At 48.5% G+C, this 26,539-nt stretch overlaps 12 protein-coding genes across 12 annotated transcripts; 5 read left to right on the top strand and 7 right to left on the bottom strand.

The window, feature by feature from the left end:
• Positions 1-375: 375 nt before the first annotated feature.
• Positions 376-1,647, bottom strand: LACBIDRAFT_314094 (uncharacterized protein; the record flags this gene model as incomplete). The annotated part of the gene is made up of 3 exons (XM_001877517.1): positions 376-807; positions 862-889; positions 947-1,647. The coding sequence occupies 3 exons, from the start codon at positions 1,645-1,647 to the stop codon at positions 376-378; spliced, it is 1,161 nt and encodes a 386-aa protein (XP_001877552.1).
• Positions 1,648-2,417: 770 nt separating this feature from the next.
• On the bottom strand, positions 2,418-3,694 carry LACBIDRAFT_314092 (uncharacterized protein; the record flags this gene model as incomplete). Its single annotated transcript, XM_001877516.1, has 3 exons — positions 2,418-2,852; positions 2,913-2,940; positions 2,994-3,694. The coding sequence occupies 3 exons, from the start codon at positions 3,692-3,694 to the stop codon at positions 2,418-2,420; spliced, it is 1,164 nt and encodes a 387-aa protein (XP_001877551.1).
• Positions 3,695-3,738: 44 nt separating this feature from the next.
• Positions 3,739-4,827, top strand: LACBIDRAFT_314091 (uncharacterized protein; the record flags this gene model as incomplete). The annotated part of the gene is made up of 6 exons (XM_001877873.1): positions 3,739-3,772; positions 3,829-4,069; positions 4,121-4,265; positions 4,323-4,461; positions 4,524-4,705; positions 4,768-4,827. 6 exons carry the CDS (start codon positions 3,739-3,741, stop codon positions 4,825-4,827), a joined length of 801 nt encoding a protein of 266 aa, XP_001877908.1.
• Positions 4,828-5,268: 441 nt separating this feature from the next.
• Positions 5,269-7,259, bottom strand: LACBIDRAFT_247011 (uncharacterized protein; the record flags this gene model as incomplete). The annotated part of the gene is made up of 7 exons (XM_001877515.1): positions 5,269-5,591; positions 5,682-6,206; positions 6,261-6,334; positions 6,385-6,503; positions 6,561-6,775; positions 6,813-7,134; positions 7,188-7,259. Coding segments are annotated over 7 exons (1,650 nt in total), but the record flags the coding sequence as incomplete, so codon positions are not given.
• Positions 7,260-10,378: 3,119 nt separating this feature from the next.
• LACBIDRAFT_246981 (uncharacterized protein) lies at positions 10,379-11,913 on the top strand (the record flags this gene model as incomplete). The annotated part of the gene is made up of 5 exons (XM_001877872.1): positions 10,379-10,834; positions 10,885-11,066; positions 11,120-11,260; positions 11,312-11,452; positions 11,508-11,913. The coding sequence occupies 5 exons, from the start codon at positions 10,379-10,381 to the stop codon at positions 11,911-11,913; spliced, it is 1,326 nt and encodes a 441-aa protein (XP_001877907.1).
• A 312-nt stretch (positions 11,914-12,225) lies between these two features.
• Positions 12,226-12,596, bottom strand: LACBIDRAFT_314087 (uncharacterized protein; the record flags this gene model as incomplete). The annotated part of the gene is made up of 3 exons (XM_001877514.1): positions 12,226-12,253; positions 12,309-12,530; positions 12,583-12,596. 3 exons carry the CDS (start codon positions 12,594-12,596, stop codon positions 12,226-12,228), a joined length of 264 nt encoding a protein of 87 aa, XP_001877549.1.
• A 1,202-nt stretch (positions 12,597-13,798) lies between these two features.
• LACBIDRAFT_399270 (tectonin 1) lies at positions 13,799-14,808 on the top strand. The gene is made up of 4 exons (XM_001877871.1): positions 13,799-13,809; positions 13,859-13,882; positions 13,932-14,642; positions 14,710-14,808. Exon 3 carries the CDS (start codon positions 13,941-13,943, stop codon positions 14,622-14,624), a length of 684 nt encoding a protein of 227 aa, XP_001877906.1. The 5' UTR covers positions 13,799-13,809; positions 13,859-13,882; positions 13,932-13,940; the 3' UTR covers positions 14,625-14,642; positions 14,710-14,808.
• Positions 14,809-15,946: 1,138 nt separating this feature from the next.
• On the top strand, positions 15,947-17,058 carry LACBIDRAFT_324355 (uncharacterized protein; the record flags this gene model as incomplete). The annotated part of the gene is made up of 3 exons (XM_001877870.1): positions 15,947-15,959; positions 16,142-16,241; positions 16,410-17,058. The coding sequence occupies 3 exons, from the start codon at positions 15,947-15,949 to the stop codon at positions 17,056-17,058; spliced, it is 762 nt and encodes a 253-aa protein (XP_001877905.1).
• A 305-nt stretch (positions 17,059-17,363) lies between these two features.
• On the bottom strand, positions 17,364-18,594 carry LACBIDRAFT_314085 (uncharacterized protein; the record flags this gene model as incomplete). The annotated part of the gene is made up of 6 exons (XM_001877513.1): positions 17,364-17,467; positions 17,536-17,596; positions 17,646-17,890; positions 17,948-18,144; positions 18,202-18,354; positions 18,407-18,594. 6 exons carry the CDS (start codon positions 18,592-18,594, stop codon positions 17,364-17,366), a joined length of 948 nt encoding a protein of 315 aa, XP_001877548.1.
• A 463-nt stretch (positions 18,595-19,057) lies between these two features.
• On the top strand, positions 19,058-19,807 carry LACBIDRAFT_314084 (uncharacterized protein; the record flags this gene model as incomplete). The annotated part of the gene is made up of 1 exon (XM_001877869.1): positions 19,058-19,807. The coding sequence occupies one exon, from the start codon at positions 19,058-19,060 to the stop codon at positions 19,805-19,807; it is 750 nt and encodes a 249-aa protein (XP_001877904.1).
• Positions 19,808-20,324: 517 nt separating this feature from the next.
• LACBIDRAFT_189092 (NAD-dependent aldehyde dehydrogenase) lies at positions 20,325-22,258 on the bottom strand (the record flags this gene model as incomplete). Its single annotated transcript, XM_001877512.1, has 11 exons — positions 20,325-20,418; positions 20,451-20,523; positions 20,582-20,620; positions 20,678-20,737; positions 20,789-20,844; positions 20,897-21,425; positions 21,475-21,499; positions 21,554-21,703; positions 21,756-21,948; positions 21,999-22,162; positions 22,217-22,258. The coding sequence occupies 11 exons, from the start codon at positions 22,256-22,258 to the stop codon at positions 20,325-20,327; spliced, it is 1,425 nt and encodes a 474-aa protein (XP_001877547.1).
• Positions 22,259-22,816: 558 nt separating this feature from the next.
• LACBIDRAFT_247150 (glycoside hydrolase family 2 protein) lies at positions 22,817-26,340 on the bottom strand (the record flags this gene model as incomplete). Its single annotated transcript, XM_001877511.1, has 14 exons — positions 22,817-22,917; positions 22,974-23,187; positions 23,244-23,970; positions 24,019-24,036; positions 24,085-24,142; positions 24,196-24,298; positions 24,353-24,409; positions 24,462-24,764; positions 24,813-25,391; positions 25,443-25,541; positions 25,590-25,652; positions 25,703-25,926; positions 25,974-26,093; positions 26,151-26,340. 14 exons carry the CDS (start codon positions 26,338-26,340, stop codon positions 22,817-22,819), a joined length of 2,856 nt encoding a protein of 951 aa, XP_001877546.1.
• Between the last annotated feature and the right edge of the window lie 199 nt (positions 26,341-26,539).

Raw genomic sequence — 26,539 nt, 5'->3', positions numbered from 1 at the left:
GTAAGGCAGGTAATCAACAAGAAACTATTATAAGACCAAATAGTTTTTTCCGACATGGCACGTGACATAGTAATCAACAGTTGTCTTCGAGTTCGGAGTGGGTGATGTCGCCGAGAAGTCGCTACTGCAGGGATAGTACAATTGATTGAAAGGTTCGGCAGAACATGATGGAAGAATGGGAGACTGAACGATTTTTTCGTTGTCCTAGCCAAACAAGCGTGGTGGAAGGAGAAGGCAAGTATAGTAATTGTAATTATTTTTGTGTATTTTTCTTACGACACTTCCATTTCGCATTTCAAGTACTACTCATCGTGAAAACCCGAGGGTGAATTAACCACGTTCCAACTTATAGTTTAAAGCAACGTAAGTAACGGGTTATTGTCCTTTTATGCTGAATGTCTCGTTTGCGAGTGCTCGTTGAAAAAACTCCAAAATTACGCTCTGCTTGTCATCTGGCGTACCAAACCTGGCTTTCGTCAATGGACCAATCCACCATACTATCGTCCAAGTTAACCAACCACAAACCCAAACATATCCAACGAGTTTGGAAAGTGATGTGGTTTTACGAAACCCGATTTTCGAAGCGAGGGCGATGATCATGTCTTCAATTGTGATCCCCACGGCTTGAATCACAAAGAAGCTCATTGCCCCGCCCGAAGTCCAGTTATTGAAGATTCTGTACTCTCCCACCAGGTGCAAAAGAGCAGATAGGGTGAACACGACGAAAAGTTGAACATGCCATGACAAGGACGTGCCATTTTTGATGTGGAGGACTTTGACGACGAACTTGGCGTGGACAGTCAGGAGCTAATTCAAAAGTCATGAGCGCCATGCTCGCCTGAGCATGCTATGGATCCCTACCCTGCGCAACATCTGATGCCACGTCCGTCTAGAAGAGCGACTCTCGTAATTAGTCAATCGCAGCGCCTAAAAGGTGGAAACAAACCCCCAGAATCGCCCAATAGTATAGGCCTCACTCCAGCTTCCGAACATTGCCGGCCATTCCTTTGGTTCCGTCAGCCCTAGCGCAACCGACACCGCCGACATGCAAATATACGGCATGGTCAGTCCCATCTGTACCTCTGCCAGCGCTGTCAGGTAGGTCATTCGATCCAGCAATGACCCCAGTGCTCCCACATCGGTCGTCCCCCGCCTGACAACCGCAAAACGCCATTGCGCCAAAATTCGAAGGAGGTCAGAGAGCATATAATAGCACGCTCCCAAGAACAACCTCGAAACAACGAAAGTCCACCGAGAGGTCTTCGGCTTTGCGGGGATGCGTCCTGTGGGCTCATGTGCCCAGCCAACCGCACGCTGGGACGTCATTAATTTGAGCGCCCAAACCATGCGCGCGCTCAGCGACGAAGCGGGAATATCCCGTTTATCGTTCTGTAGACGGAGTTCTTTCTGCACATCCGTGAGGAGGATAAAGTCGGACGCGGTGAGAACGGAGCAAAAAATGGCACATCCTAGAGAGTTGGACGTTGATGGTGACTCTCCTGTATTCGGCACGCAGAAGAGCAACCAGATGTTGAGGCATAGGATTGGGAGGAACCAGAGTTTCCGATAGGGAGATGGGCGCACCACAAGCGCGATAAATAAAGGGATGCGGTTGTAGAGATACACATAGAGGATGGCATTTGCCATGAAAGATGGGCGAAGGCTGCGAGGAAGGAAGTATGGTTCGATCGGATGTTAATAAAAGTCAAGCCCAATCGATCCACCTATGTACGAGGGTCTGTGGTGCCTGGTGTACACCCAATGAACTTAGTGATGCCGAATGGAGATGTGGTCTATGTCTGGAATAAATTTCTCGTTTTCTTATCATCTTGCGACTCATTGTATCTAGTTCGTAAGCGCAAAAGACGGAATGACATGCCCGGGAGCCGACTTCACCTATCACAAGTCGATACATTATTTTTCGGCGGCCGACAATATTCGTGGGTATCGAAACTTCAAGCCAGCCTTTTGATTAAGCGTTCTATCGTCGAAAAATATGGATCTTTCCTGCTGAATCAAAAATTTGTAAATGATAGGATTGAATGTTGGGAAGGAACTACCAAGAACTTTTCAACTCTTATAACTTCCAGGTTTTAATCAATGTATCTGGGGCAAATAATAGACTCGAACAGGTTGTCGCCGATGGAAATAATTCGGAATGTCAATCTAAGGGAAGGGGAGAGATGCACACCAGTGAGCCTGCCAAGGAAATGTGTACGTCCCTAACATCCAACCTCGAGGTGAGAGATTGTATGATCTTTTTTGGCTTTATCTAGAGTGGTAATTATGGGTCGGACGTCGGAAGGGGGCCGGATGAATCAATGATGGATGCATGATGATGACGGATCTATCATCTAAGTATGCTGAGCGCTGAGGCTTCGTGATGAGCTTGATGCCCCAAGGATCGATTTGGAGATCTAAAGTAGCCGACTTCCCTCCGAGTCTCCCAGTACTTGCTGACAAACACGCAAAATGAAGCTCTGCCTATGGTGACCCACTTCACGAATCCTAACCTCCGCCCATGGACCAGTCCACGGAGGTACTGCCCAAATCCACCAACCCAAGACCCAGAGATATCCAATACATTTCGAAAGCCGTGTGGTTTTCCCAAATCCAAGCCTCGAAGCCAGGTTGATGACTACGTCTTCAAAACTGATCGCTACCGCTTGAAGCAGGAAAAATCGCATTGTGCCTCCCTTCGTCCAATCGTCCTGACCGCGGTAGTCACCCGCTAGGTGAATAAGACCGGAGAGGGCAAAAGCAACGAATAGTTGCACATGCCATGCCAGAGACGTGCCACTTTTAAGATGGAAAATGTTCTTGGAGATAAATTTACCGTGGGCGGTGACAAACTGCAGAGTAGAAGTTCAGGCAACAGTGAGCGATATTCGGACTAGCATTATAGATCTTACTCTTCGAAAATTCTGATGCCAAAATCGCCTGGAAGAGTAAATGTGAGTAACAGCAGCGTTATGAGGTGAGAGCGAACAAACCCCCAAAACCGTCCAACCGTATAGGCATCGCTCCAATACCCAAATATTGCCGGCCAATCCCTCGGCTCCGACAGCCCCACTGAAACTGTCACGGCTGCCAGGATGTTATACGCCATATTCATCCCTGTGTACACCTCAGCGAGGTACACGAGGAACGTCGCTCGGGCGAATAACCCCGTCAGCCCCTCCATACCCACTTCACCTCTAATAACCGCAAAATTCCACTGCAACGGAATCTGCTCAAGGTCACTGAGGATATAATAGTATCCCGCCCATAAAAGCTTAGATACGACAAAAGCCCAGCGGGAGATGTTCTGGGGCTTGGGCGGGAAACGAGTTGTGCACTCATGTGCCCATCCTATCCCGCGCGAGGTCGTCATAAGGCGAAACCCCCATGACATACGCTCGCGGAGGGGCGCAGACGAGATATGCCGTTTGTCGATTTGAAGCCGGAGTTCGTTCTGCACATCAGTGAGAAGGATGAAATCGGAGGCGATGGCGACACGTGTGGCAAGTGAAGTGCCCCAAATATTGACTACTCTTGAATAGTTTACTGGGCTTGATCCGTAGAGAAGTATCCAGATGTTGGCGCAGAGGATAGGGATGAAGAAGAGCTTCCGATAGGGCGATGGGCGTACGACGAGCGCGAGAAAGAAGGGAAGGTGACTGAATAATGGTTCTATCAGGGCTCCTATTGCCATCGAGCTTGAACGCTGACGAGCACCAGGAGTCGGAGGACTGGGCGATGTTTGTGAAGTGCCCAAGAAAGTGCCACCTGTGTGACTCCGCAGTCTTTACTTACAGCCCTGAACAGGACCCGAACAGAGCTAAACAGACCGTATCGTCGTTGTCGGTGAAGGCACCGTGAGGCCTGTCTGCAGGTTCCAGGTCAGGCATCCAACTAGAGTTTGCAGTGTGGGCGACTCGGAGTGGCTCCCAAACGAGAACGAGGCAAGACGAGGAAAAAGATGGCCTTGCCAACTACCGCTGCAGGGCAGTGGCGTGATAGAATTGAACTCTGAGCTGGCCGCGAGCAAAGTCAACGCTGGCGAGCTCACCATCCTCCTCGGTGAAGGGTAAAAATGTGACCAAGATGCTTATTTATAAATATGTAACTCTCTACTTAGGATTCTTAGGAAGACATCTTTCTCACCAACCGCCATGTTGAACATCGCATCCCGCTCTCTGCTCCGTTCCTCTGTCCGACTTGCTCATCCCAATGTCGCCAGCTACGTACCTACACGCTCCGTTCTGACGTTGAGCAAAACAAACGTGATGACATCACCCTACGAATGAGTGATCGCTGGCTCACACTTTACCGCACTGCAGTACACAGCGCATGCAACGGCGACAGGTGCAGGGCGTAATGGAGAAGTCTCTTCAGGAGGACTCGACCTAAAGCTCGCTTCACCCGGAAGCTCGAGGGCGGGACAGAACCCAGAGCAACTCTTCGCCATGGGATATGCAGGTGAAGTTGGATCCTAGCACTAATAGCGCTTCATCGCGTCGCTGAATACTTGTTTTGTTCAGGGTGCCTCCTCGGCGCCATCCAGTTCGTAGCAGGTGGCTTGGGAAAGAGCGAAATGGCTAAGAAAGCTGTTGTCCATACCAGTGTGTCTCTGGGTGACGCGGAAGGCTTGGGAGGATTTGGAATCGCGGTTGACATTAAAGTTGAGGGTGTTGACGATGAACTGTTGCAGGCTGGTCATGCTGTAAGCCCATGTTTCTTTTCTAACGTCGTGTATTTTGCTTACCCACTTGCTCGTCGTTATAGTTCTGCCCGTACAGCCGTGCGTTGAAACACGGTGCTGTTGTGAACATCTCCAAGGCTTGAGAAGTAGAAAATTGCTCCTATCTGCAGATGTGTGTTGAAAACTAAATTCAAAAGTCGTTCTCGTTTTTCTTTAATCTTCAAGCATCAGGCGTGCCCTTGAAACTTTCCGCTACATTGGCTTCGCTGCCGAGTACCAGACAACTTCAGTCCCATGCATGGCTCAAAAAGACTCCGCAATAGGACTGTTCTTTTATTTCCCTTTCAAAGTCCTACATATCAGTACTGAGGTGTCACCGCAGTCCCCGCAAATTTCATGTTGCTGGTATTGGAAGATCTTTTCGCAATTCTCTCATGATCTGAGCATTGATTGACGCGGTTGCGGCCAAACCACGATAGTCAGAGAGAGTTATGGAGTAAATTCCAGCTATTTAATTTTGACTTTCAGTTCCGAAACCATCCAGTAAGCCGACGTGATATAATGACAAGCGTTGAAATCCTCAATTACTGCTTGACACCCAAGAACAGCAACCCCCTCCGCGCCAGCTCTACCGCCTCCTCCAAATCCCTTCCGTCCCCAGCACTCCACTTCAACTCAGGCCCAAGTTCCTCCGATGTCTTCCCCGACCTGAGTGCATTCTCAAACGCCGCTTTCCGCGCATTCAACGAGGACATCTTTCGCGGGTCAGAGTGCCCACTAAATATGACAATCGCTGTTCGCGGGGGAAGCGCGGCATGCAGAGTTTTCAATTGTTCGTTCAGAGTAGTCAAAATCAAAGAGAGCGCTTCAGGCGAGGGAGGCGGTCCAGGCTGAGGGGGAGGCGAATCTGGCGTTGCGCGTGGTGTAGTCCCTAGAATAAAGCAAATCCACGTATGTTACTTCGGATCGATCAGCAAGCAATTGAAGAAGCACTTACACCCAAGGACGTCAGCCAACGACATGAACCTCCCAAATACAAAGTGATGTGAAGGAATCGCACCCAACAAGCCTTCCAAGACGTCCGCGTCAGTCTTGCACCCAATTGCGGTGTTCGCCTTGCTCCCATGCATAACATTTGGGTTTCCATGATCCACAACGCACGTTTTGATGCTCCCAGGCCCACCACCACCAGCCCTCCGTGATGCCCTAGCCATCCTCTCAAAGATAGACTCATAGTCGATCTTAAACTCGCCAAACCCAGGCCCACCCTGGAGCTTTTTCTTTAACAGATCCAAGCATGCACGAGCGTCTTCCTCTGGGTCATGGCCACCTTCTCCGCGTGCTTGGATTTCACGCCCGCACCATTTTTTGGTGAGCCAGGCGAGGCCTGGTTTGAGAGGCCGACCACGGGGGTGGTGGTACATCAAGGCAGTATCGATGCAAAGTGGATGACATATTTTGAGTGCGTTGAGGTCGGATTCTAGTGAATGGCCAAGGAGGATGGGGGTTGGTGGAGCAGGCTCTGTTGATGATTTGGTCGTGGAAAAGGGATTGGGAGTTGGCGGTGATAGTAGACGAAGTACATGTGCTTGAACTTGGGCATGAGTCGTCGTCACTGGTCCAAGGGCTTCTGCTGTAATTCCCGACCATCTGCGAAAAGGAATCAGATGTAAGAAATGGATGGTTGTCGCCAAACGTACCGCGTGAGGTAGTCGATGATAGGCTTTTTCGGTTTTACCAGTTGGTCATAAACCACGATGCCAGAATGATAGTCGACTATGCAAACTCGCGTTAATTCCTTTCCATCCTCGGTCAAACACTGTTGAAGAGACTGATGTCAGAAATAATAACATTCACGAGGACGAGATCAAGATACCATTTCACAATCAATGGCATAAATTGTCTGCTGGGGTCTCATTGTACCTTTTGAGGGTAAAGACGCTTCCGCCTGTTTTGGGGGTTCTGGAGTCTCGACCCAGCCTTCAGGCTTCTGGAATATATCCGCCATGTATGAGGGTATCGGGTATTCGTTCTCAACCATTTGCTCCAGCGTGAGGAGATATTGCGCAGGACTATCCTTCAGGATCTCGGCTATAAACCGTTGAGGAAAGAATCCGAGAAAAAATACGAAAATACGCACCTTGCAGCCTCTGGGTCATCCGTCTCTTCTTTTCTTCTCCACTGATAGGACCTTGAAAAAAGGTGCTGAGGACACTATGCATCCGTGTCTGATCGCCAGGCGCCCTTGTTGGACACGCATGGCTAAAAGTAGCTGCGATAAATGGAACGCTGTTTATAGTTTGTCCTTCAGTGGGTGGTGGGGGTAGGGGTATTGATAAAGGCAGATTGGGGTTGGAAGTCGCTGATGTTGGAAGTGGTGGTAGTGACAGTAGGTCTGGTGTCAGGCCAGGTATCAAAAGAACCACAAGCCGTTGAATCAGGTTGGTATTCTGTCGTATTTGTCAGTTTGAAACACCATTGAGTATTTGTATGAAAACCGCACGGTGATATGAAGCCAATTTGGAACTGGTGCGTCGGCAATAACGTGCAGGCATAGATCTCGTATGTCCTGCAAAGGTTAGGTCAAACACGAACTAGGTGAAGTAATGAAAGCCTCACGTCTATTCCTATAGCATTATTCCGCTTAACAATCTCTTTGTTAGAGTACATGAACAAAGGCTGGGCATTCTGTTGGGCAGAAACGAATGAGAACATGATCGACACTCGCAACCAGGATCGCGAGGCTTTCCTGGCAACACAAACACCGAACACGAGGAAATCACACACACATCGAGTTTGGCCTCGTTTTTCGTAGCTTTCTTCTTCTTCCTCTTCTCTACTTTCGTCCACCCTCCACTTTCTCCGTTTTCGTCTCCGTCGGCCATTTTGGGCTTTTTTGCTTGTGGAGCGTCTATGGATGTATCTTGAGAGTCTTGCGGTCGTTTCATGTCGTAGAAGAGGTGCACGACAAGAGGCCAAAGATGAGAATAACAGAGTCTGCAAAGTGCGAAGAGTCTTGCAGCAAATTGCTGAAGTGCGTTTGTTTTGGATTGTTGAGCAAAGTCGACTATGTAATCACGTGAACGAATATCGTTACCGACACGCCATCGTCGACATTTGCTACAAACGAGGCTTCAGGACGCGCGGTACAGGCGGGTTATAGATACTTAAACCATGGTTAGTTGCCCATATTCTGATATTGAACGTCATTGACGAGGAATTGATTGGTGTAGGTTGTGCTAGCAGCGTCGATATGCACCAAAGGCGGCAAAGGTTCGTATCTCTCGTTGCAGAAGATTTTATGCTGCTTATACACTACTCTGAATTAGCCGTCATTTCTCGACAATTCAGGGACATGTCGCGAACCCGGATCGAATCTCTGCTTGCCTCTTTTCCTAAGCTTATACCCACAAACACCCAACACACCTCTGTAGAAACTCCAGACGTTCGCTACGTCTACCAGCCCTTAGAGGACCTCTACATCCTCTTGATAACAAACAAAGCATCCAATATCCTCCAGGACATTGATACACTCCACCTCTTTGCTCGCGTCGTCTCTGATATTTGTAGATCTGCAGACGAGAGAGAGATTTTGAAAAATGCATTTGAGCTGCTCGGAGCATTCGACGAGGTTGTTAGTCTGGGGTACAGAGAGCAGGTCGGCCTCATGCAGGTTAGGAGTGTCCTGGAGATGGAGAGCCACGAGGAAAAGATCCAGGAAATAATTGCAAGGGTGGGTCTTTTCTTCTCTATCACTTGCACTAAACTAACACCGTACACGTAGAACAAAGAGGCGGAAGCAAAAGAAGAGCTCAAACGACGCGCAAAGCAACTTGAAATGCAGCGTCGCGAGCAACAACGCCGCGCAGCTTCCATCGGTGGTTCACTCAACACTTCCAGTCCATCCTATCTCGGAGTAGGCGGAGGAATTTCAGGATACTCACCCATCCCCCGCTTTGAGCCCGTGGAACCCTCTTCCACCATTCGTAACACGACTCCCGTAGCCAAGTCCCCCGCGTTCAAGGGGAGCGGAATGAAGCTTGGCTCGGCGAAAAAGACGAAGCAGGCAGAGTTGTTGGACGCACTTGGGGGTGAGGTGTTGGCCACCACGGGCTTAGGGGTAGAGGAGAGGACAGAGCCGACCACGCCAACACAGGCAGTGAGCGAGCCGACGATTCAGAAAGCGAGTGGGAGGGGAAGTGTTCCCGAAGTTGAGGCTGAAAGGTACGGCATTTTTTTTCACGCCTCTAACTAAATCAGACTCATCTATTCGCAGCGTACACATCGTCATCAAGGAACAAATCTCACTCTCCCTTCTCCGTGATGGCGGCCTTCAATCCTTCGAACTGAAAGGAGACATGAACCTCCAAATCTCCGACCCTGCATCTGCGCACCTCAAGATTACGCTCTCGCAACCGCCCGCTGATACATTTGGGACCGCGTTACAGTTCAAGCAGCACCCCAACGTTGCCAAGTTCGCACCTGGTGCAGGACCAAAGGTGGTTGCGCTCAAAGACCCTGGAAGGGCGTTTCCCGTTGGACAGAGCTTGGCAGTGTTGAAGTGGAGGTATGTTGGGACGGATGAGACTAATGTGCCGTTGTCGAGTGAGTTTTACATCGTGCTCGTCAATTTTTGTTAATCATTTGCTCAGTCAACTGCTGGCCCTCACCCTCCAATGACGGTACATGCGAAGTGAGCATTGAATACGAGCTGGAGAATGAACATGTCACTCTATACGACGTCGTCATCTCTATTCCCCTTCCGTACGTCCTTTCTTCTCTTCCATCCCCACCCCTCCTTCTAATACCCCTCTCCCTCAAGTGACGGCTCCTATCCAACCGTCTCCTCCGAACACACAGGCTCATGGTCCCTCGATCCCTCCTCACACTCACTTGCCTGGTCCATCCCCGTCATCTCGCCTTCTGTGGAAAGTACAAAGTCGGGCTCATTGATGTTCACGGTGGGAGGTGACGACGTAGCAGCGTTCTTTCCTGTCGAAGTCAGTTTTGTTGGGCAGGGGTGTTTGGCGGGTGTTGGTGTTGATAATGTGCAAAAAATCGGGGAAGGAGAAGGAGGTGAGGTAAAGTGGAGTGTGGATAAGCTTGTGGTTGCAGATGAGTACTTGGTTGTTTAAAGAGTGAACTTTGCGGGTGAGGGGGAGTTGACTTCGACTTTTGTACGGGCTCGGGTAGAAAAATTCGTCTGAACTGTGACTTTGCGGGTACTAACCCTGTCCCTTACTTCGGACGGGTGGCGTCATTTGGTCACCCCGAATAACTCGCTCAATTCTTCACCAGACATCTCCAAATTTTATACACTGTTTACAGCTAACTGCATAATCGTAGACCACATCTGAAATTTCACTTTGCGCCTTTGGTTGTGCATAAACATCCGTTTTAGGCTGTGGCTATGTAAACCATGATGCCCATATGCGCGCGGGCTGCCTATTGCTCCACATTCTAGCACCGTTTCGGTAGTTGCTCCAAACGCTCCAATCCCGCCCCGCACGTCATAAGGGTGGAGCGGTTGGAACTTGCCAACTTGGAAGGGCGTTCTACCTAATATGGTTGTTTGTACAAATAAAAGCGCACAAAGTAAAATTTAGATATGGTCTACGATTATGCAGTTAGCTGTAACGTTTAACAACCATATTCATTCCAGGAAGACTCGCGCCGCCGTTCCCACGTGTCGCCATGGAGACCAAAACTTTCGCAGAATTAGGGATCTGCGCACCTCTCTTGCAGGCACTAGAAGAACTCAAGCACACAACTCCCACCGAAATACAGACAGGTTGCATCCCGCAAGCTATCGCCGGGCGAGATATCATCGGTATCGCACCCACCGGTTCCGGGAAAACACTAGCTTTCGTGATTCCTATCCTCCACCGCCTATGGGACAATCCTCAAGGCTACTTTGCATGTGTTCTTTCACCTACTCGCGAGCTGGCTTATCAAATCTCGGCACAATTCGAGGCTCTGGGCGCAGCGATGGGTGTCCAGTCGGTTGTGATTGTCGGTGGCGACGACGACCGAGTTCAGCAGGCGGTACGACTCGCCCAAAAGCCGCACATTATTGTCGCTACACCAGGGCGGCTTCATGATCATCTCAAGTCAACGAAAGGATTCAGCTTGCGCTCCTTGAAACATCTGGTGTGGACAGCTTTCACACCACTCTACCCATCATTCATCTCGGCCTATAGGTTCTGGACGAAGCAGATCGTCTTTTGGACCTTGATTTCCAGCGTGAAATAACTGAAATCATGCAGTCAATACCCAAGGAACGTTGCACGTACCTCTTCTCGGCTACCATGACGGCAAACGTCTCCAAGCTACAGCGCGCAAGTCTCTCTGACCCAGTCCGCGTAGACGCATCGTTGTTCAGGTTTGGACCTGCTTATACTTCGTTACAACTTCTTCTCATTCGATTCGACACAGGTACACCACAGTCTCCACCCTTGTCCAACATTATCTTCTATGCCCTCTGGTGGAAAAAGAAGTCACACTGGTCTATTTGATCAACTCTTTGGTGCAGAATCTGATCATCGTTTTTGTTCGAACTGTGGCTGACGCGAAGCGGTACATGAATTTCCTCTTCTCACGACTCCCATCTGAACCTCTTTTCCTCAGCCTAAGCATCATTCTACGCAGTCTCGGTTTTGACGCCGTACCTCTTCACGGCGAGCTTACGCAAAGCCAGCGATTGGGCGCGTTCACTAGATTCAAAAGCGGAAAAAGCAAAATATTGGTTGCCACTGACGTGGCAAGCCGGTGCGTCGCTACAGCTATAATCTTCCCGCTGAGAAGCCCATTGTTTTCATCACAGTGGCCTGGATGTTCCCAATGTTGACGTTGTCATCAACTACGACACTCCCACTCACTCGAAGGACTACATCCATCGTGTGGGACGTACAGCGCGGGCAGGTAGAGCTGGCAAATCCATACTCATGGTCACGCAATACGACGCCGAACTCATGTTGCGTCTGGAGAAAGTCCTAAATCAAAAACTAGACCTTTATCCAACCGACTTGCAGGAGATCGCGCTGCTCAAAGAGCGGGTGGTTGAAGCTGGAAGACTAGCCCGCAATCAACTCAACGAAGAGAGCAAGGCTCGAGGAGGAGGTAAAAAGCGCCGTTACAAATTGTCAGGTGGCGACGACAGGGATAGGGATGACGACGTGGTTGAAGCGGGGATGCCTACCCTGTCGCATAAAAAAAAACGGCGTACATAGTCTGGTTCCACTCAAGTGTTTTGCTACCCTAGTTATCGTGTTCAGCTTGTTAACGTATTCAGCCCGTTCATGATCATCTGACTGGGTATAAACCCGCGTAACCTAGGTTTTTTTTTTTGGTTAGAAAATGGTATCCTGCTGTAAGTATGGGAAAAATAATCCCAGATAGTGAACACTTCTCAACTGTCGTGCAGTTGCAGCGTGTCCAGAGTGGACTGCTTGCTTCTTCAGATACACAATGGGTAGTACATATACATCAAGCAAGACCTGCAAGGGGTCATAAGGGAGGCCAGGTGTTTCAACAGTTGAGTATCATTCATCCTCATGCGGCATGCCCTCCCTACGTGACGGTTCAGTTTAGGGCCAAGCGAAAGGCGGAGCGACAGTGAACTCACCTTTGCGTTCTCGTCGGCTGTCGATATCTCTTTTTTCCAAGCAGATACTTCTCCAAATCATTCGGATTCTGACTAATACTTCCCGTCGCAGGCATTGCATACAGCCATTCTAACTTTTCTGTTCGTTTCTTGCCTGTCTGTTCCTCTTGCAAACGTTGAAGCTCATCCTCTTCCTTTTCTTTACGAAGTTGGTCGATTTTCTTCTTCTCCTCAAGCTGGTAGCTTGTGGCATATGAGTGAACGGCGTCGGTGAAGATGGGGGATGATGACTCACAGCTTTCTTGTCATCGAGCCACACCCTCTCCTGATTCTTCAGTAAGTAGGAGAGGGTGACAGGACCTTTTCATGTTCAAATCTCCACCACCCATTATTGCGAGAATTGCAGATTAACTGTTTATAGAGGATGGTGGTAAACGTATAGGTGAGCAGTTACGATGTTGAAGCGATTTCCGGTCGCCCCGCCATTTGGCGATACTTACCATCCTTTGGCATATTCTAGTTCCGTCAGTACGGAGTGGAAATTTCTGTTCAATAACTACGCATAGGAAATCACCGGACTCGGAATCGCCGACCTTGAGGAACTTTACGAGTATCGTAAGTAAGGGACATTGTTTTCACATCGCGTCATTCACCCGATTGTGCAGCACCACTGGTACCGACTCATATACCTCTTTCTCAGCTGACAGTGGCATGCAAGCTTTCAAGTCATACGTACACCTGTCTAAACGCTGCTTCTATGAGGGTTCGGAACATTCCTATCCAAAGTTCATCTCCAGGTAGTATCACCTGGTATCACTTCCAATTTTCAAGAAAGAGGGTCTTTCTGTTTCACTTTTCCATCATCATCTATACAGATCACCCCTTGATCACCTCATTGCTCCTCATCCTCTGACCAACGTTATCGCCGTTGAATCCGTCATTTGTCTTTTCTACGGACTCACTTCCGTCTCTCGGACTCCTCTTGCCTATGGAGGAATTCAAGACGTCGACTCAGCATTCTGGAAGGAAAATATTAATAACAATTTGAACGCAAATGTGCTTCATATCCCTTTCAAAGCGTGAGGAGCTTGCCTATATTCAGAGGCTTGAATGTGATTGAGGAAGTTCTTGGGAGATCTTGGTAGCGCCACTCATCGATGACGCTTGTTCCCTCGTCCTTCCTGCAGAAATTATTGCGAAAATAGTCGACCATCTATTTGGACACGTTCGACACCTGGCGCTGAAACCGGCGAACTTGTCTCTCCGGTCGCTCTATATGTATACAAAGTTGATACGAAGCATCTTCATCATTCAAGTCAGCGGGCCATCTTCATGACAGCGAGCATCTTCATGACAGCGTTCCATTTTGTCCTTCACTTGTTCTTGTTGATCTCTTGGGTTCCTAATGCAATGCTCTTTACTTCCTCAAAGGCGACAACACGATTAAAAATAGCTCACCTGGCCCTATATAAGCAGTTCGTGCAAACATCTCCACCCTCATCGTTCGCGACCGTTTTCATTGGTGCGTAGGCAATTCTACTCAATACTCTCCTGGGCTTACCTCTATTCAGTCTGTGCTTTATCAGGTTTATCAGGTACATTTACCCACTGTTGTTGCCCGTCCACGGTGCTGAGGTCTTCAAGTTTCGCAACATGCCTTGGAAAAATATCCCTGGTGGTCTCACGCGAATCTCCGCCGGATCCGTCACCAATGTTTGGGGAGTCAACGCTGCCAGCAACATCTTTCGTTACACAGGCGATGACACCAAACCCTGGGTCCAGATCCCTGGTGGTCTCACCGACATAGGCGCGGCCGCTGATGGCACCGTTTGGGGAGTCAACGCCGGCGGCGACATCTTCCGCTATGTCTGGGATTCCAATCACTGGACCAACATTCCAGGAAAACTCAAACGAATCTCTGCTGGATCCCGCACCAACGTTTGGGGAGTCAACGCCTCAGACCAGATCTTTCGTTACACAGGTGACGACGCCAACCCCTGGGTCCAGATCCCCGGTGCCCTCAGTGACATTGGTGCGGGTGCTGATGGCACAGTTTGGGGGGTGAACGCCGGTGGCTCCATCTTTCGTTATACTGGGGACCAAGGAGATCCCAATCACTGGGTTAACATTCCCGGTGCCCTCACTGCAATCTCTGCTGGAATAAAAACCAATGTGTGGGGGGTCAACGCGGCGAACGACATCTTCACATCCACTGGCGATGACAAGAACGCTTGGGTTAACGTTACTGGTAAATTGGTTGATATCGGCGCGGGCACCGATGGTGTGGTTTGGGGGGTCAACGCAGGTGGAAGCATTTTCCGTTGGATTCGTGATTAGCCTCTCCTTGATGTTAGGGTATGTTCACGTCTCCACATGCTTGTGGACACATTCTCATCAATCCCCTCAATTTAACGTTACACAGATTACCTTCAAACGCTCAACTGCTGTGAAATGAAGTTTAGGACAGTGTTCCGTTCCCAATGTATAAGACAAAGAATGAAATCAAATCGTTTACCTGCAACGAGAACTATTACTTTCGTTAAGTGTCCTCGATCAACAGTTCTTACGAGGTAAGACACTGCAGTGCTTCTTAACTTCTTAACTTCTCCCATGCCTGGGAGTCCGATCAACGAACTGGGGCTTGCTTTGGTGTTGTGGAACAGGGTGAGTAACGAACGGGGGCAGTTAGCGAGGCAAAAGATCGAGTGAATAAGGAATTCAGAGGTCGAGGATTGGTCGAGGAAGGGAGAAGGGGGTCACAGAGGAGTCACGTGCCTGACGTCAATAACAATGACATTCGTTCACTAAGGCCCACATCTCACAAAGAAGCGATGCAAGGTGAATATTAATGAATAACGACAGGCCTCTCAAATAAAAACCTTCTCCCTGCGCTGCCGGATGAAGTTTTCGAGAAAAATCTTCGAAGATGTGTTTTTCCAAGAGGGCTGCGATTAAGTAGTATTCTCATCCGGAACCTCTCCAGCACTTCGCACTCGCTGGAACTCTTTCATTGTCGAATCATACTCCAAGCCATGAGTGCGTTCCTGATGTCGACTTTCGTTACAGCAGGCGCTTCATCACGTTCGGATGTGTTGGATCTTCTCGACATGCCTCTAGTATGGTACCGCGCCGCTGGATTTCTACATAACGGCCGATGTTGAGACTCCCCTTGAGTTTAAAGGGCTGAATGCAGGCGCAGGAACGGGATGTTTTCAAAAAGGCAGGATTCTCTATTTCAATTGGTTTCAATCAAGCAACTTCTCAATCTTTTCGTTTGATTAGGGCCAGCCTTTGAAGCTCTGGGGAATCCGCGATGCTTGTTGGGCTTGACTTTGTTAGCCATCTCACATTTCTTCCGCTCAAAAGTATAGATACTTGAGGTGCGGAAGCAAGAATCCAGCCTTCATTCTTTGGAAAGCGTTCGGTGACAACGAAGGTTTTCTCCGTTATTAAATGTGGTTGGCGTTGATGATCTCATGTCAATGCCCTCTACCTCTATGCTGAAGGTGTAGAAGCAAGGATCCAGCCTCGTTTCCGGAACGTGTTCGGTGACAACGAAGGCTTTTTCCGACATAAAGGGTGGTTGGCGTTGATGACCTCATGTCAATGCCCTCTACCTCTGTGCTGTCCCTGGTGATTGGAGCGACTCAGTGGGTACGATGTTTGACTTTTGTAAGTCTCGTTCCGGACTAGATTTCCATAATTCCTAAACTTCTCATTGTGTGTTATGCGAAGACGGGCCCCAATTTATTGTGAATTCCAAAGGAAAGCCGCTCGATCTTTTTGCTTTAAATAAAGGTCCAATCTCAACGAGTAAAATTGATTCGGCAGATACCCTGATTTCTTCCATACAGCAACTTCACGCCCTTTTGCTGGTGGCCTCCATCAACAGTGGATGTTGTTAGACGATGGAACTGGTACAAAATTCGCTCTCAAATCTGAGCACAATGGTTCGTAGGCGTAAATGAGTTTCAAATAGGAAGCGGCGCTCTCCGAGTCGTTGCGAAAGTAGACCCGTTTTATTGGGCGATATCGGAGAATGGAGCAAATTACAAGTCGGTATCAATCCCACCACCTGCGAGTATTTTTGATATCTTCGTTTCTCACTTGCTTGTTATCCAGGTTGTCGATGCCAGGTTTTAATTATGCACTAGTTGTCGGAGAACCTGCGGCCACGTTCCCATCGACAGACAGAAGGACGGACCTACTCATTCTGCCAGTGGAATGTACACGGGTGAATCGAGACAAGATCATCAAACATGACTCGCAACAAACCACCACCACGTTGTCACCCGACAATCCTCAAGGTACCAATGACATACCTCCCGTCATCGCTCCCACCTCCTGCTGCGCTGTTTATCGTCGATTCGGGGTATCAACTCACCAACTGGCCCTAGCACCTCCCAGTTCCGTCGACAAGTTGCCGTATGGCATTCTTCTGATGCGTTCAGCGTACGCGGAGCAAAACAGCGTACAAGCCGGGATTGTCCTCCAACTTGTTGCGACACTGCGCGATAGCGTGTATCATATGCCCCCCGTATTTTACTGTCGTACTGGGGGAGGTTTCTGGAGTGATCTTGCAGCCGTATTCGACCCAGTTGAGGGCAATGGATGGACGTTTGCGTTTACGTTGATGGGCCTCGTCGATTTGGCTGCTGTCATCCCAGGCCCTGCTGGTATTGATTTCACGAAGATTCCGGAAGATCAAGCAGAAGTGGTTTCTTTGGATGGCGAGAGGGTAGATACTGCTCAATGGCAAAGGGGGACTTAGTGCATTGCCTCGTATTGCCTTCAGATCATTCGTGCCCTCCCGGAGCATCCGCGTCAGAATTGCGTATAGTTTTTGACCTCAGGGGGCGATTCAAAGTACAGAGTCTCGCTGATTTATCTTTGCATGCATAGAATGTCATCTGACAAGTGCGCAACTACCGTGCAGGATCAGTCAATTTGGGAGGACGGTCAAGTATTCCTATACTTCAAGCCCAATCACTCAAGCCATCATCTTCAGTTGGAAAGGTATCCAATTGAGTCAAACGTAAGTGTCATTTGAGTGCTATGGAGACATCAGAGTGGTCGTCAAAAATAACAAAACATTAGGGACACCAAAAAGAGTGGTATAAATGAAGGTATCAGAGACTTGGCAGGTCTACTTGCATCACTCGACACTGAGGTGCCAATACCTATTAAGCGGCGGAGGAGAAGAATAATTAATCCTATTCATTCAAGTTATTGGCAGAATGTCACTCACTGTTAATATACTGTCTCCCAAGAGCGTTAATATTTCCATTTGCATCCATGAGCGCGTTGCCCTAACAAGAAGTCAGATCAAATGTCATTTATCATAAGCGAGCCACAGACAGGATTTACGCCTTGTGGCAAATGCTCCATCGCACCAAACCAAGCATATCTCTCAACAAAAATTGCACCATCCATAAAAGATTGGGTCTCGTTCATGAAATGTACGATATCGTTATCAGAGCACTGCTGTTGGACATTAACATAATTCTGACAAGCCCACTCCGTTACCCAAAGTGGTTTCTGGAAGGTGGCGTGGAGGTCGTTGAGATATTGAATGAATTGTGTTGCGTTGACGCCATACCAATCTAATGAAAACATGGTTATATGGTCGCATGTCTTCTTTAGTAGAAAATGGAACGCACGAAGAGCGATGAAATCGACGGTGCAGTTACCAGCGCAAACAGTGAAAAAATCTTGAAGCCAGGTTTTACCAGTGGGAGCACTGGATATTGCTGGGCTACCGAGACGTACGCCATTAACCCTCAAGGGTTCTAGATAGGATTTCCACATTTGTGCGCCCTCCAACGCAGTCAAATTCGACTGGCTTGTTTGATCAGGTCTATGATAATTTCATTCTACAGATGTTCGAGTTCGATGCCAACATAAAGACACATACTCATTCATCCCTAGGACTGCGGTAATAATGGGACGCGTTTGAGAAAGCGTTGGCTGTATGGTCGACGAGAACTGATCCAGAGTTTTCGTTCCCCATAACAAAGGAACAAATTCAAGATCAGAATTGACGAGGTTCGAAGACCAGGTATAGTACCTGATGGTTAAAATTGACTTCTCACACAGGCTCATTTTATCAAAGGACGAACCACGAAACTTTCCCAGTCACCTCATACTGCTTGATACTGACAGCATTGGAGTTCGCCCACGCCATGCCGGCCTTGGAGGTGTCGTTCACCTGTCGTACATGGTGGTTTCCCGGCGTCGCTTCAGAAACCCCAAACAAGAGCGTTAAACAAGCGATCAAGGTCGTCAAACTCGTGTTGAAGTTGTTCATCAGCACTGCGCCCGGGATGCTTCGAGAACAGAGAAACTTCCTGTAGATGCCTGCAGCGCTTGTCGGTTCGAAAACAAAATGATGCTGTAAAGAAAGCATATATCATCTTGGAGCACATTCACGTAGAGCAGTGTCGCCTTGGTGTCGCCGCTCCAAAGTGTGCGCGGTCACATGGAAGACCTGCAACTCCTTCTTTCATTGTCGCCATACTTCGTTTGAGCAATCCTATCCCCACTTTCCCACAAAAGGGGGATCTTCAGAATGTCTGGCAATCTGTTGAACGCGACTCACGACAGGCTAAGCCTCTCCCCAGTTTTGGACACAACTGACCCACCGATGAAGACCGTCCATTTTTGTGGATTTTCTGTGGTCCATGTGGCTCTTAGTCCCCTCTGGTATACGCCTGAAGGCATATCAGGCTCTCTGGCGTTTCTCAGTGAAGCGTGGACGAGCCTCCTCCCCTATGGTGAGGCGCCTCGTCCCGTTCAACTTGTATGCAAAAAAGGGTCGTTTTGTCATGGCCTCAGAAGCCCTCGCCACTCAATACGTTTCGGAAAACACCACGATCCCAGTGCCACGTGTGCTGGATGTCATCGCACTTCCCTCTGGCAAAGGCAAATTTCTTCTTATGACTGGTGTAAAAGGAAAGGAGTACGGGCCCACCGGGGTCACACTGTATAAGATGGCAGAAAATCAACGGGCGGTATTCACAGAAACCTTGCGCGGGTGGTTCGACCAACTACGCTGTCTACGACCACCGGATGATCATACTATCTCTGGGTTTATGGTAACCGGGGTGTCGTCCTATATTATCCGACACCCCGAGACTGTCGATCCGTTCGCCTCCCAGGACGAGTTTCACGCGCAGCGCTTTTGCCAACCCTGGGAACCTTATGATGACGCGTTGCGTGCGGCACTGGAGAAGCGAGCGAAGATGCGGTACAAAATATGCTTCACGCATGGGGATATCACGCCTCACAACATCCTTGTTGATGATAACCTTCGTCCATGTGCGTTGGTTGATTGGGAGTGTGCGGGATGGATGCCGGAATACTGGGAATATACGCGGGCATTGTACATACGCGAACGATACCTAGGATGGAAGAAAGTGTTCACAGATATCTTTCCAAATTATGAGGCGGAGCTTACTATCTATGGGAGCATTATAACCCATGACATGCCTTGGTATTATTCTCTCAACGTTGTTAGCTGAGCTATTACATTGATATCATTGAAGCGTCGGACGTGACGAGTACTTGAAGCGTTTCGCTCTCCAGCATCCAAAACGCGTTGACGACGACCGCGGAAAAAGAATTTGTTAGACCATAATTCAAAACATCACCTCCAAGGAAGTTCCATCAGTATGCCGATCCTCTAAAAAAATGCGAACCAGCGGGTTCTTCAAACCGAAGACGAGAAGCAATCGCATGAAATTGTTTGAATAAGCACAGATTCGAATTCTTATACTCGACAGATCAAAACCCTTCATTCTTTCCAGTTCGTCTTAGCCCATCTGAAATAAACTAACTATCCACTTGCTCGGGAAGCACGATCTTAGCGCGGTTCGTCAGCCCACCAGCGATAGCAGCAACCAAGGCAAAAAGTGACCATCCGCCCCACCATTTAGAAGTGACAGGCGCCGCAGGAGGACCAGTTGGCTTGGCGGGCACACTTGGCAGAAACATGCCTGTTGTTTTCAGTTTGTCGTCCTGAGCCAGGGTTTGGGCACGTTAGCAAACAGGAAAGACAGAAGGACAGCTGACGTTATAAGGGGGGTATCGGAACTTGAGAAGGGTATCAATCCTGAACCAGAATAAAGTCAGCCTAGGAGTAGATTGACATAGACGAGGATGGACCAGCTGGGTGAGTCTAGCGATGCCCTATGATGTGTGAATGTGTCAAAGCCAAACTTTCCCCTGTGTGCGCCTGCTGTTAACATGATCGCGTCAGGAAAACCGACATGAAAGGTCTACTTGTAAGCACTCACTTCCACTCGCGCCAATACCGCCGACAGGTAGCCCATCAGCTATGCAGCATTCACTCAGTTATTAGATAAATCTGTAGGCAATAAAAGAGGCCTTACCACCAAGGTAAATGAGAGTCTCGTTGGCAACGCATGCACCACTCTGCGTATTCTGGAAAACTACGAGCGAGACTTCATCACTATGAAAGGAAAGAATCAAAACCCACTCACCCTTGGCCTTGAATGCGGCATCTTGAGAGAAGACGTATAACACGAGTGGGTGGTCACTGTACCCACATCAGCACCGTTTCTATCAGTGCAATGCGAAAAGCTACTCACCGCTCATTCACAAAACTGATGGCCTCGTCCACATCCTCCACAGGGATGATTGGCAACAATGGCCCAAAGATTTCTTCACTCATAAGAGAATCGTCCGCAGAAACGTTCTTGATAACAGTAGGCGCAATGAACTTGGTCTCCGCATCCGTCTCGCCTCCAAACACAATCTCACCCTTGGTGTTGTCCAAGAGGGATTTCACTCTGTTGAAGGCTTGCGGCGTCACAATGCGTGAAAACACCCCAGGGGCCTTGGCAGACTCGGGGTAGAAAGATTTGTATGTTTCCTTCAAAGCCTGAACAAAGGTATCTTGGAACGCTCGTGGGACGAGGACGTAATCTGGAGCGGCACAGGTTTGACCTGAGTTGACAACCTTTCCCCATAAGATACGTTTCGCCGCTGTTTTCAAGTCACATTTCGGGTCGATGATGACGGGGGATTTACCACCTAGTTCGAGGGTGACGGGGGTAAGATGCTTGGCGGCAGCAGCGGCGACGATGCGTCCGACGCGTCCTCCACCAGTATAAAGGACTGGCTAAAAGATGACAACGGTATATGGACAAGTTAAGGGAATACATACTGTGATCCCAAGGCAATTCAAGGATCTGGTGAAGGGTTTCAGATAACGTTGAGTAGGAGGCCAGAACGTTGGAACGTACCTTAGTCGTCTCTGGAACAGCACCGTTGACAACTCTCACAAGACTCGGGTCCAAGTACTTGGGTACGAGTTCTGCAAGGAGAGCGCTCGTTGCCGGACTTGACTCTGATAGCTTAAGTAGAACCGCGTTCCCCGCCGCCAGCGCTCCTGCCTAAGCCATACCGTCAGCATCAACTTTTCTGAAACAGCGAAAGCTTACAAACCAAAGGGATAACAACCAACCACAGAGGATAGTTGAATGGGCTGATGATAAGCACGACGCCCTTGGGCGTCTTGTACACGACAGGCCTCATAGGAGCAAAAGTCAAGCTGAACGGTGGCTTCTCCGGTTTCGCCCATGTGTCTACACCTTTGTAGGCCACGTAGGCTTCGCTGATTACAGCATTAATCTCCAGGCTTTGAGAGGAATCAAGAAATTGCAAAAGAACAGGATAAATTCAACGCACAACCGGCTCTCAAGAGGTGGTTTACCCAAATCCAACTTGAGCGCCTCCTCGAAACGGTCCGCGTTGTCCTTGACAAGATATATAAGCTGGAGAAGTTGGTACTTGCGGTACTCTATCGGCCTGAGCTTTCCCGAGCGGAAACCTGCACGAAGCTCCGCATGAATCTACATATTAGGAGGTCAGCATTTGCAGGAGAAAGGAAGATTGTGGTCTGGCACCTCTTCAATTTCGTCAATGGGGGTATACGCGAGCTCGGGCATGGTGGTAAGTTCAGGTGAGGCTGGGTGAAGGTGGCCCTGACTCCTACATAAGGAAGTAAGCGTTTTCGGTTGGTTTCCGACGTTTTATGTAACTGTTTCGAGATTCCTTTCTCTGCCACTTCATCTTGGCCAAGATGACGTTGATTGTAGGCTCTTCATTGCGACCATATGCGGGATCTACGTTCCGCGACTTGAGAGCAGTGTTCCGAAGTTCGAGCCAAGTTTGAATAATTCCAATTGTGCGTGGTCACGTGGAGTCCAAAATTAGACATCCCACTCACTCACAACCAAACAAATATGATTTACAGTAATGTACACCATGAACTCAATAATTCTCAAGACCTCCTTTCTGCGTACTAATCAACAGGGGGGTGCTAGCTGCAAGAGTTCGATATTTTTCCCGCCCCGATAAATAAGTTTTCCCTGAGAGGCTGAGCCCATTCCCGACTGAGGCTGGCAATTGTGCTCGTACCTGATGCTGGGTCAAATGAAGAAGAGGCTTTAAATCAGGACACATACGAGTGGTGTGACTTTTTCGCAATCATTTCATATATTGGTCTACGTACGCGTGTTGTTCCATATTGAGCGAATCACAAAATCCGTAGTGCTAAAATTCCTTTTGTCATGCGCAAGAGGGGGTTCGTGGATAATAAATTTCACTATGGTTCGTATAAGTGATGCAACTCACCCACCCCAAGTATGTAGGTGCACTCACAAGTGCGATCAACTCCAGGGATAAGATAAAATCCATTTGTTGGTTTTCCGGTGAAGGCGTCTACGAAAACGCCAACTGTGCCCAACGGGTGATCGATCCAAGTCCAAGGAGCTACCCCACCTTGGGCCGAGAGCGTAATCTGCAGGTCGTCCGCGACGTACATACTGATCTTCGGATCGACGATGGCCGCATTCGCAAGTGAAATCGTTGTAAACTCCATTTTCCCTGCCTGGTAAGTCTGGACTAACGACCGAATAATAAATTACCTACATGTTGCTCGCTTGTTACCGTTTTATTGTCGACTTTGGCCGTCGAATTCAGAAGCATCCACACCTCTGAGGGCTTTTTTCCATATGGCAAAATTGAAGCTAACCCAGCGACGTTCATCAAAACCGTGTTGTTGAGGGGCGGGACAGTGAAATGATATACACAAGAGGACAGCTCGTTTCCGTACCAATCGTACCACGTTAGCTGAGCTACTCCATTAATATCATTGAAGCGATCGGATGTGACGAGTACTTGTAGGATTTCGTTCTCCGGAGTCCAAAACGCATTGACGACGACCGCGGAGAAAGAATTTGTTAGACCATAATGCAAGACCTTCCATCGCCCAGAATATTCAATGCTAGACCAGCTTACACCTTGCCAGATATCGTTTAATTGCCAGACGAGAGCACCCATATTATTTTCGCCTTGACCAGCACCGCGCCGATACCACGCAACTTGCGAAGTTATGGTCATGGCCTGAAAGACCTGAGTGCTCCAGCACCATTGCGCAAAGGTCTCATTTGATAATTTTTTTGACGGCGACGGCAACCAGCGCTTCACGGCACTGGACATTTGATGATGGCCTTCGTGCGCATTTGGGTTGGGAAAAGCCAGATCTCCTGGTGGTGGGTGACGATTCCGCGACAGCACAACAGTCGAGTTGAAGAGAAAGTCGTCAGGCGAGGTCAAAACTTCCTCCCAGGTGTAGAAAGATGGCATGGAGTGATATCTTGTCCAATTATAAACATCAAATGGGGGCACAAAATAATGTTCTCACCCAAACTCGTTGACAAATCTGCCTGGTCAATAAAAAGAGAAAGTGACCGCAAAAGAAATAACAAACCGAGAAATAGGGAACGTATTATAATCAAAGGCCACGGATGCATCGTAATTGAAGCGCTCTGTAAATTTATTTCAATTGTAAGATATCGTGGTCGCCGAACAAAAAGCTGACCGCTGTTGCCATAGATGTGTCCCGGAGTTCCGTTGTTCAGTCTGAGAGTATATGGATCAAGGCTCAGAACTCCTTTGGTTGTTGAACAGCCGGTATATGGAACCTTGGAGAGAAGGATGAAATCGAAATATTTATTTTGCAATAGAGGGGCCCGTACAGAATGCGTCTCTGACACAACAATGTCATGCAAGAACCCTTGAAAGAGGGCAAGAAACTATATCGATCCATCAAAACCTCGTCTGACTCTGTTCAATGAAGCGACATACTTCATTCAAATAATGTTTGCCATCAGGAACGTACTTCTCCGTCCAAAGCGCAATGCCTTCAATTTCATTACCGCCCGCCCATTGTGCATTGCTAGGATGTCTGTTTATTCTTCTAACGTTCTGACGAACTTCCGGCTCGATTGTTTTGAGGAGAAAATCGTTGATCGGTTGCAGAGCGTCAGAGAATATAAGTTCCGACCAAACGAGAATCCCGAGCTCATCGCAGACTGAGTAAAAATTATATCCTCCACCCGAGACGTCTGAGCTCGAAGGTTGGTAAATTCCACCTCCCCATACGCGTACCTGAAACTCGTGTTCAGTGCACGTCAAAAGGGAGCTTAAAATATGCACCATATTTTGTCCACTCTTCACCACACTCTCAAGAATCCATCGGACTTGGTCGTCCGTGACGCGGCTGTAAAATGGGTCGAAAGGAACAAGATTACTCCCCATAATGTACGTGTCCTTGCCGTTAACTTTGAAGTGCCATTGATCCCCGGGCGTAATGCCTCGCTCTCTTACATCTTCATGCGAGTATGAGTTCTGTACCAATTGAATGGTACGAAAGCCAGTTGGGATAGTGAGTACCAAAGGCGCACATCCCTCGCTGGTCGGGCATAGATCCAAAGATATCGTGATATTGTAAAGTCTGGGTCGGCCAAGGTTGTGAGGATACCACCGCTCAACAGCCAAGTCAGGAATCGCCCATGAAAGTTGTAACCACGTAGGGCTCGTCGTATTTTTAACAATAGACGGAAAAAGGACCGCCTCTGACGTCAGGCCAAGCTCAGGTAATGCAATGGCTAGCCTTGGATTCCAAAATGTGGATGCCGATCGTACGGAGAGAGAAACGTTGACAAGCCAGTCCACCGTCTCGTTTGGAGGTACCGCGGATGATTGTCCGACCTTGTAGATGTCCAGCGATGCCTCCTCAACGAACAGCATGTCGGTGGGAGGAATAGATGCCGATGAGGCGAACACCGCTTCTTTGATGTCCATTTCCAATGCAGTGTTAGGTGGGGAAGCCAAAGTGACGAGAAACGCTTGTTTATATATTCCACTTGGAACAAATGCTGGACCCTTCATTGCTTTGTGAGAGATATACCGAGGATGAACATAACTACGAACCCAGTCCCAACCAAAGTCGCATGGAACCTTGCGCATCCAATACCGAATGCCAGGGAATACAAACTGCAAAATTAATTAAGTTATTCGCGACCTGAAAAAAGGAAGCAAAGTACATCGCCATTTTTTCCAGGGAACGTCTCAGCGTCAGGTCTAGCACTGACATTCCGACCATAATAAAACGCAGATTCAAAGGAAAAAGTGATGTTTCTATCCCGGTTGTCGCTCGATAATATCAAGTCGGTGACGTCGAAAACATATTGTCGAAACTGATTGTCGACCCATGAAACGGGGTGGCCGAAGAGTGTCTGACGATCAAAGGTAAATAAATATGGATCAGCTTTGTCTGCGAAATTTTACGAGCAATGTTCGCAATAGCGTCAAGACCATAGGCAACGAGCAAAACGCTTTCAGGTAACCGCGTTGTCGACGTCAAAGTATCGAGAAAGGGACTCAGATCTGCCGTGTATGTCCAATTATCATAGACAATCCATCGTTGTGTGAAATCTGTCAACGGGAGATGTCACAAATCCATTGAAATAACGCTGTGAGATTGATGCGTACCGTTGATGTCGATGAGTGGATCCGTAATGACGCCCGCCTTGAACAGATCAAGGTGCACCTGTGAAGGTATCTGAGCTGGAATGATGATAGACTTGTTGTCATTCTTCAGAGTCCAATTCAAGTTTGAAAGGTCAAATTTGTCTGCAACAACTCCCCGAAGTGCGATAGAGAATAGGAAGAGAAGAATCATGAGTGGAGGGTAGTCGCTCGATGCCGAACAATTCGGATGTGGCCGTGGTGAAATGTTTCAAGGTTTCTCACCAGCGAGCTCTGGAATGTAGCAAACAAATAGCCCTTCCTTGCCATATTCAACTTATCAAGCGCCAACCTGAATCAAAAGATGAAGCACGATTCACATTGGATGACCAACAGAACAAAGAATAAACGAA

Source organism: Laccaria bicolor, genomic scaffold (genome assembly GCF_000143565.1).
Source record: "Laccaria bicolor S238N-H82 LACBIscaffold_5 genomic scaffold, whole genome shotgun sequence".
Lineage (NCBI taxonomy): Eukaryota > Fungi > Basidiomycota > Agaricomycetes > Agaricales > Hydnangiaceae > Laccaria > Laccaria bicolor.
The sequence above is the reverse complement of the archived record's forward strand: the minus strand, read 5'-3'. Positions and strand labels throughout refer to the sequence as shown.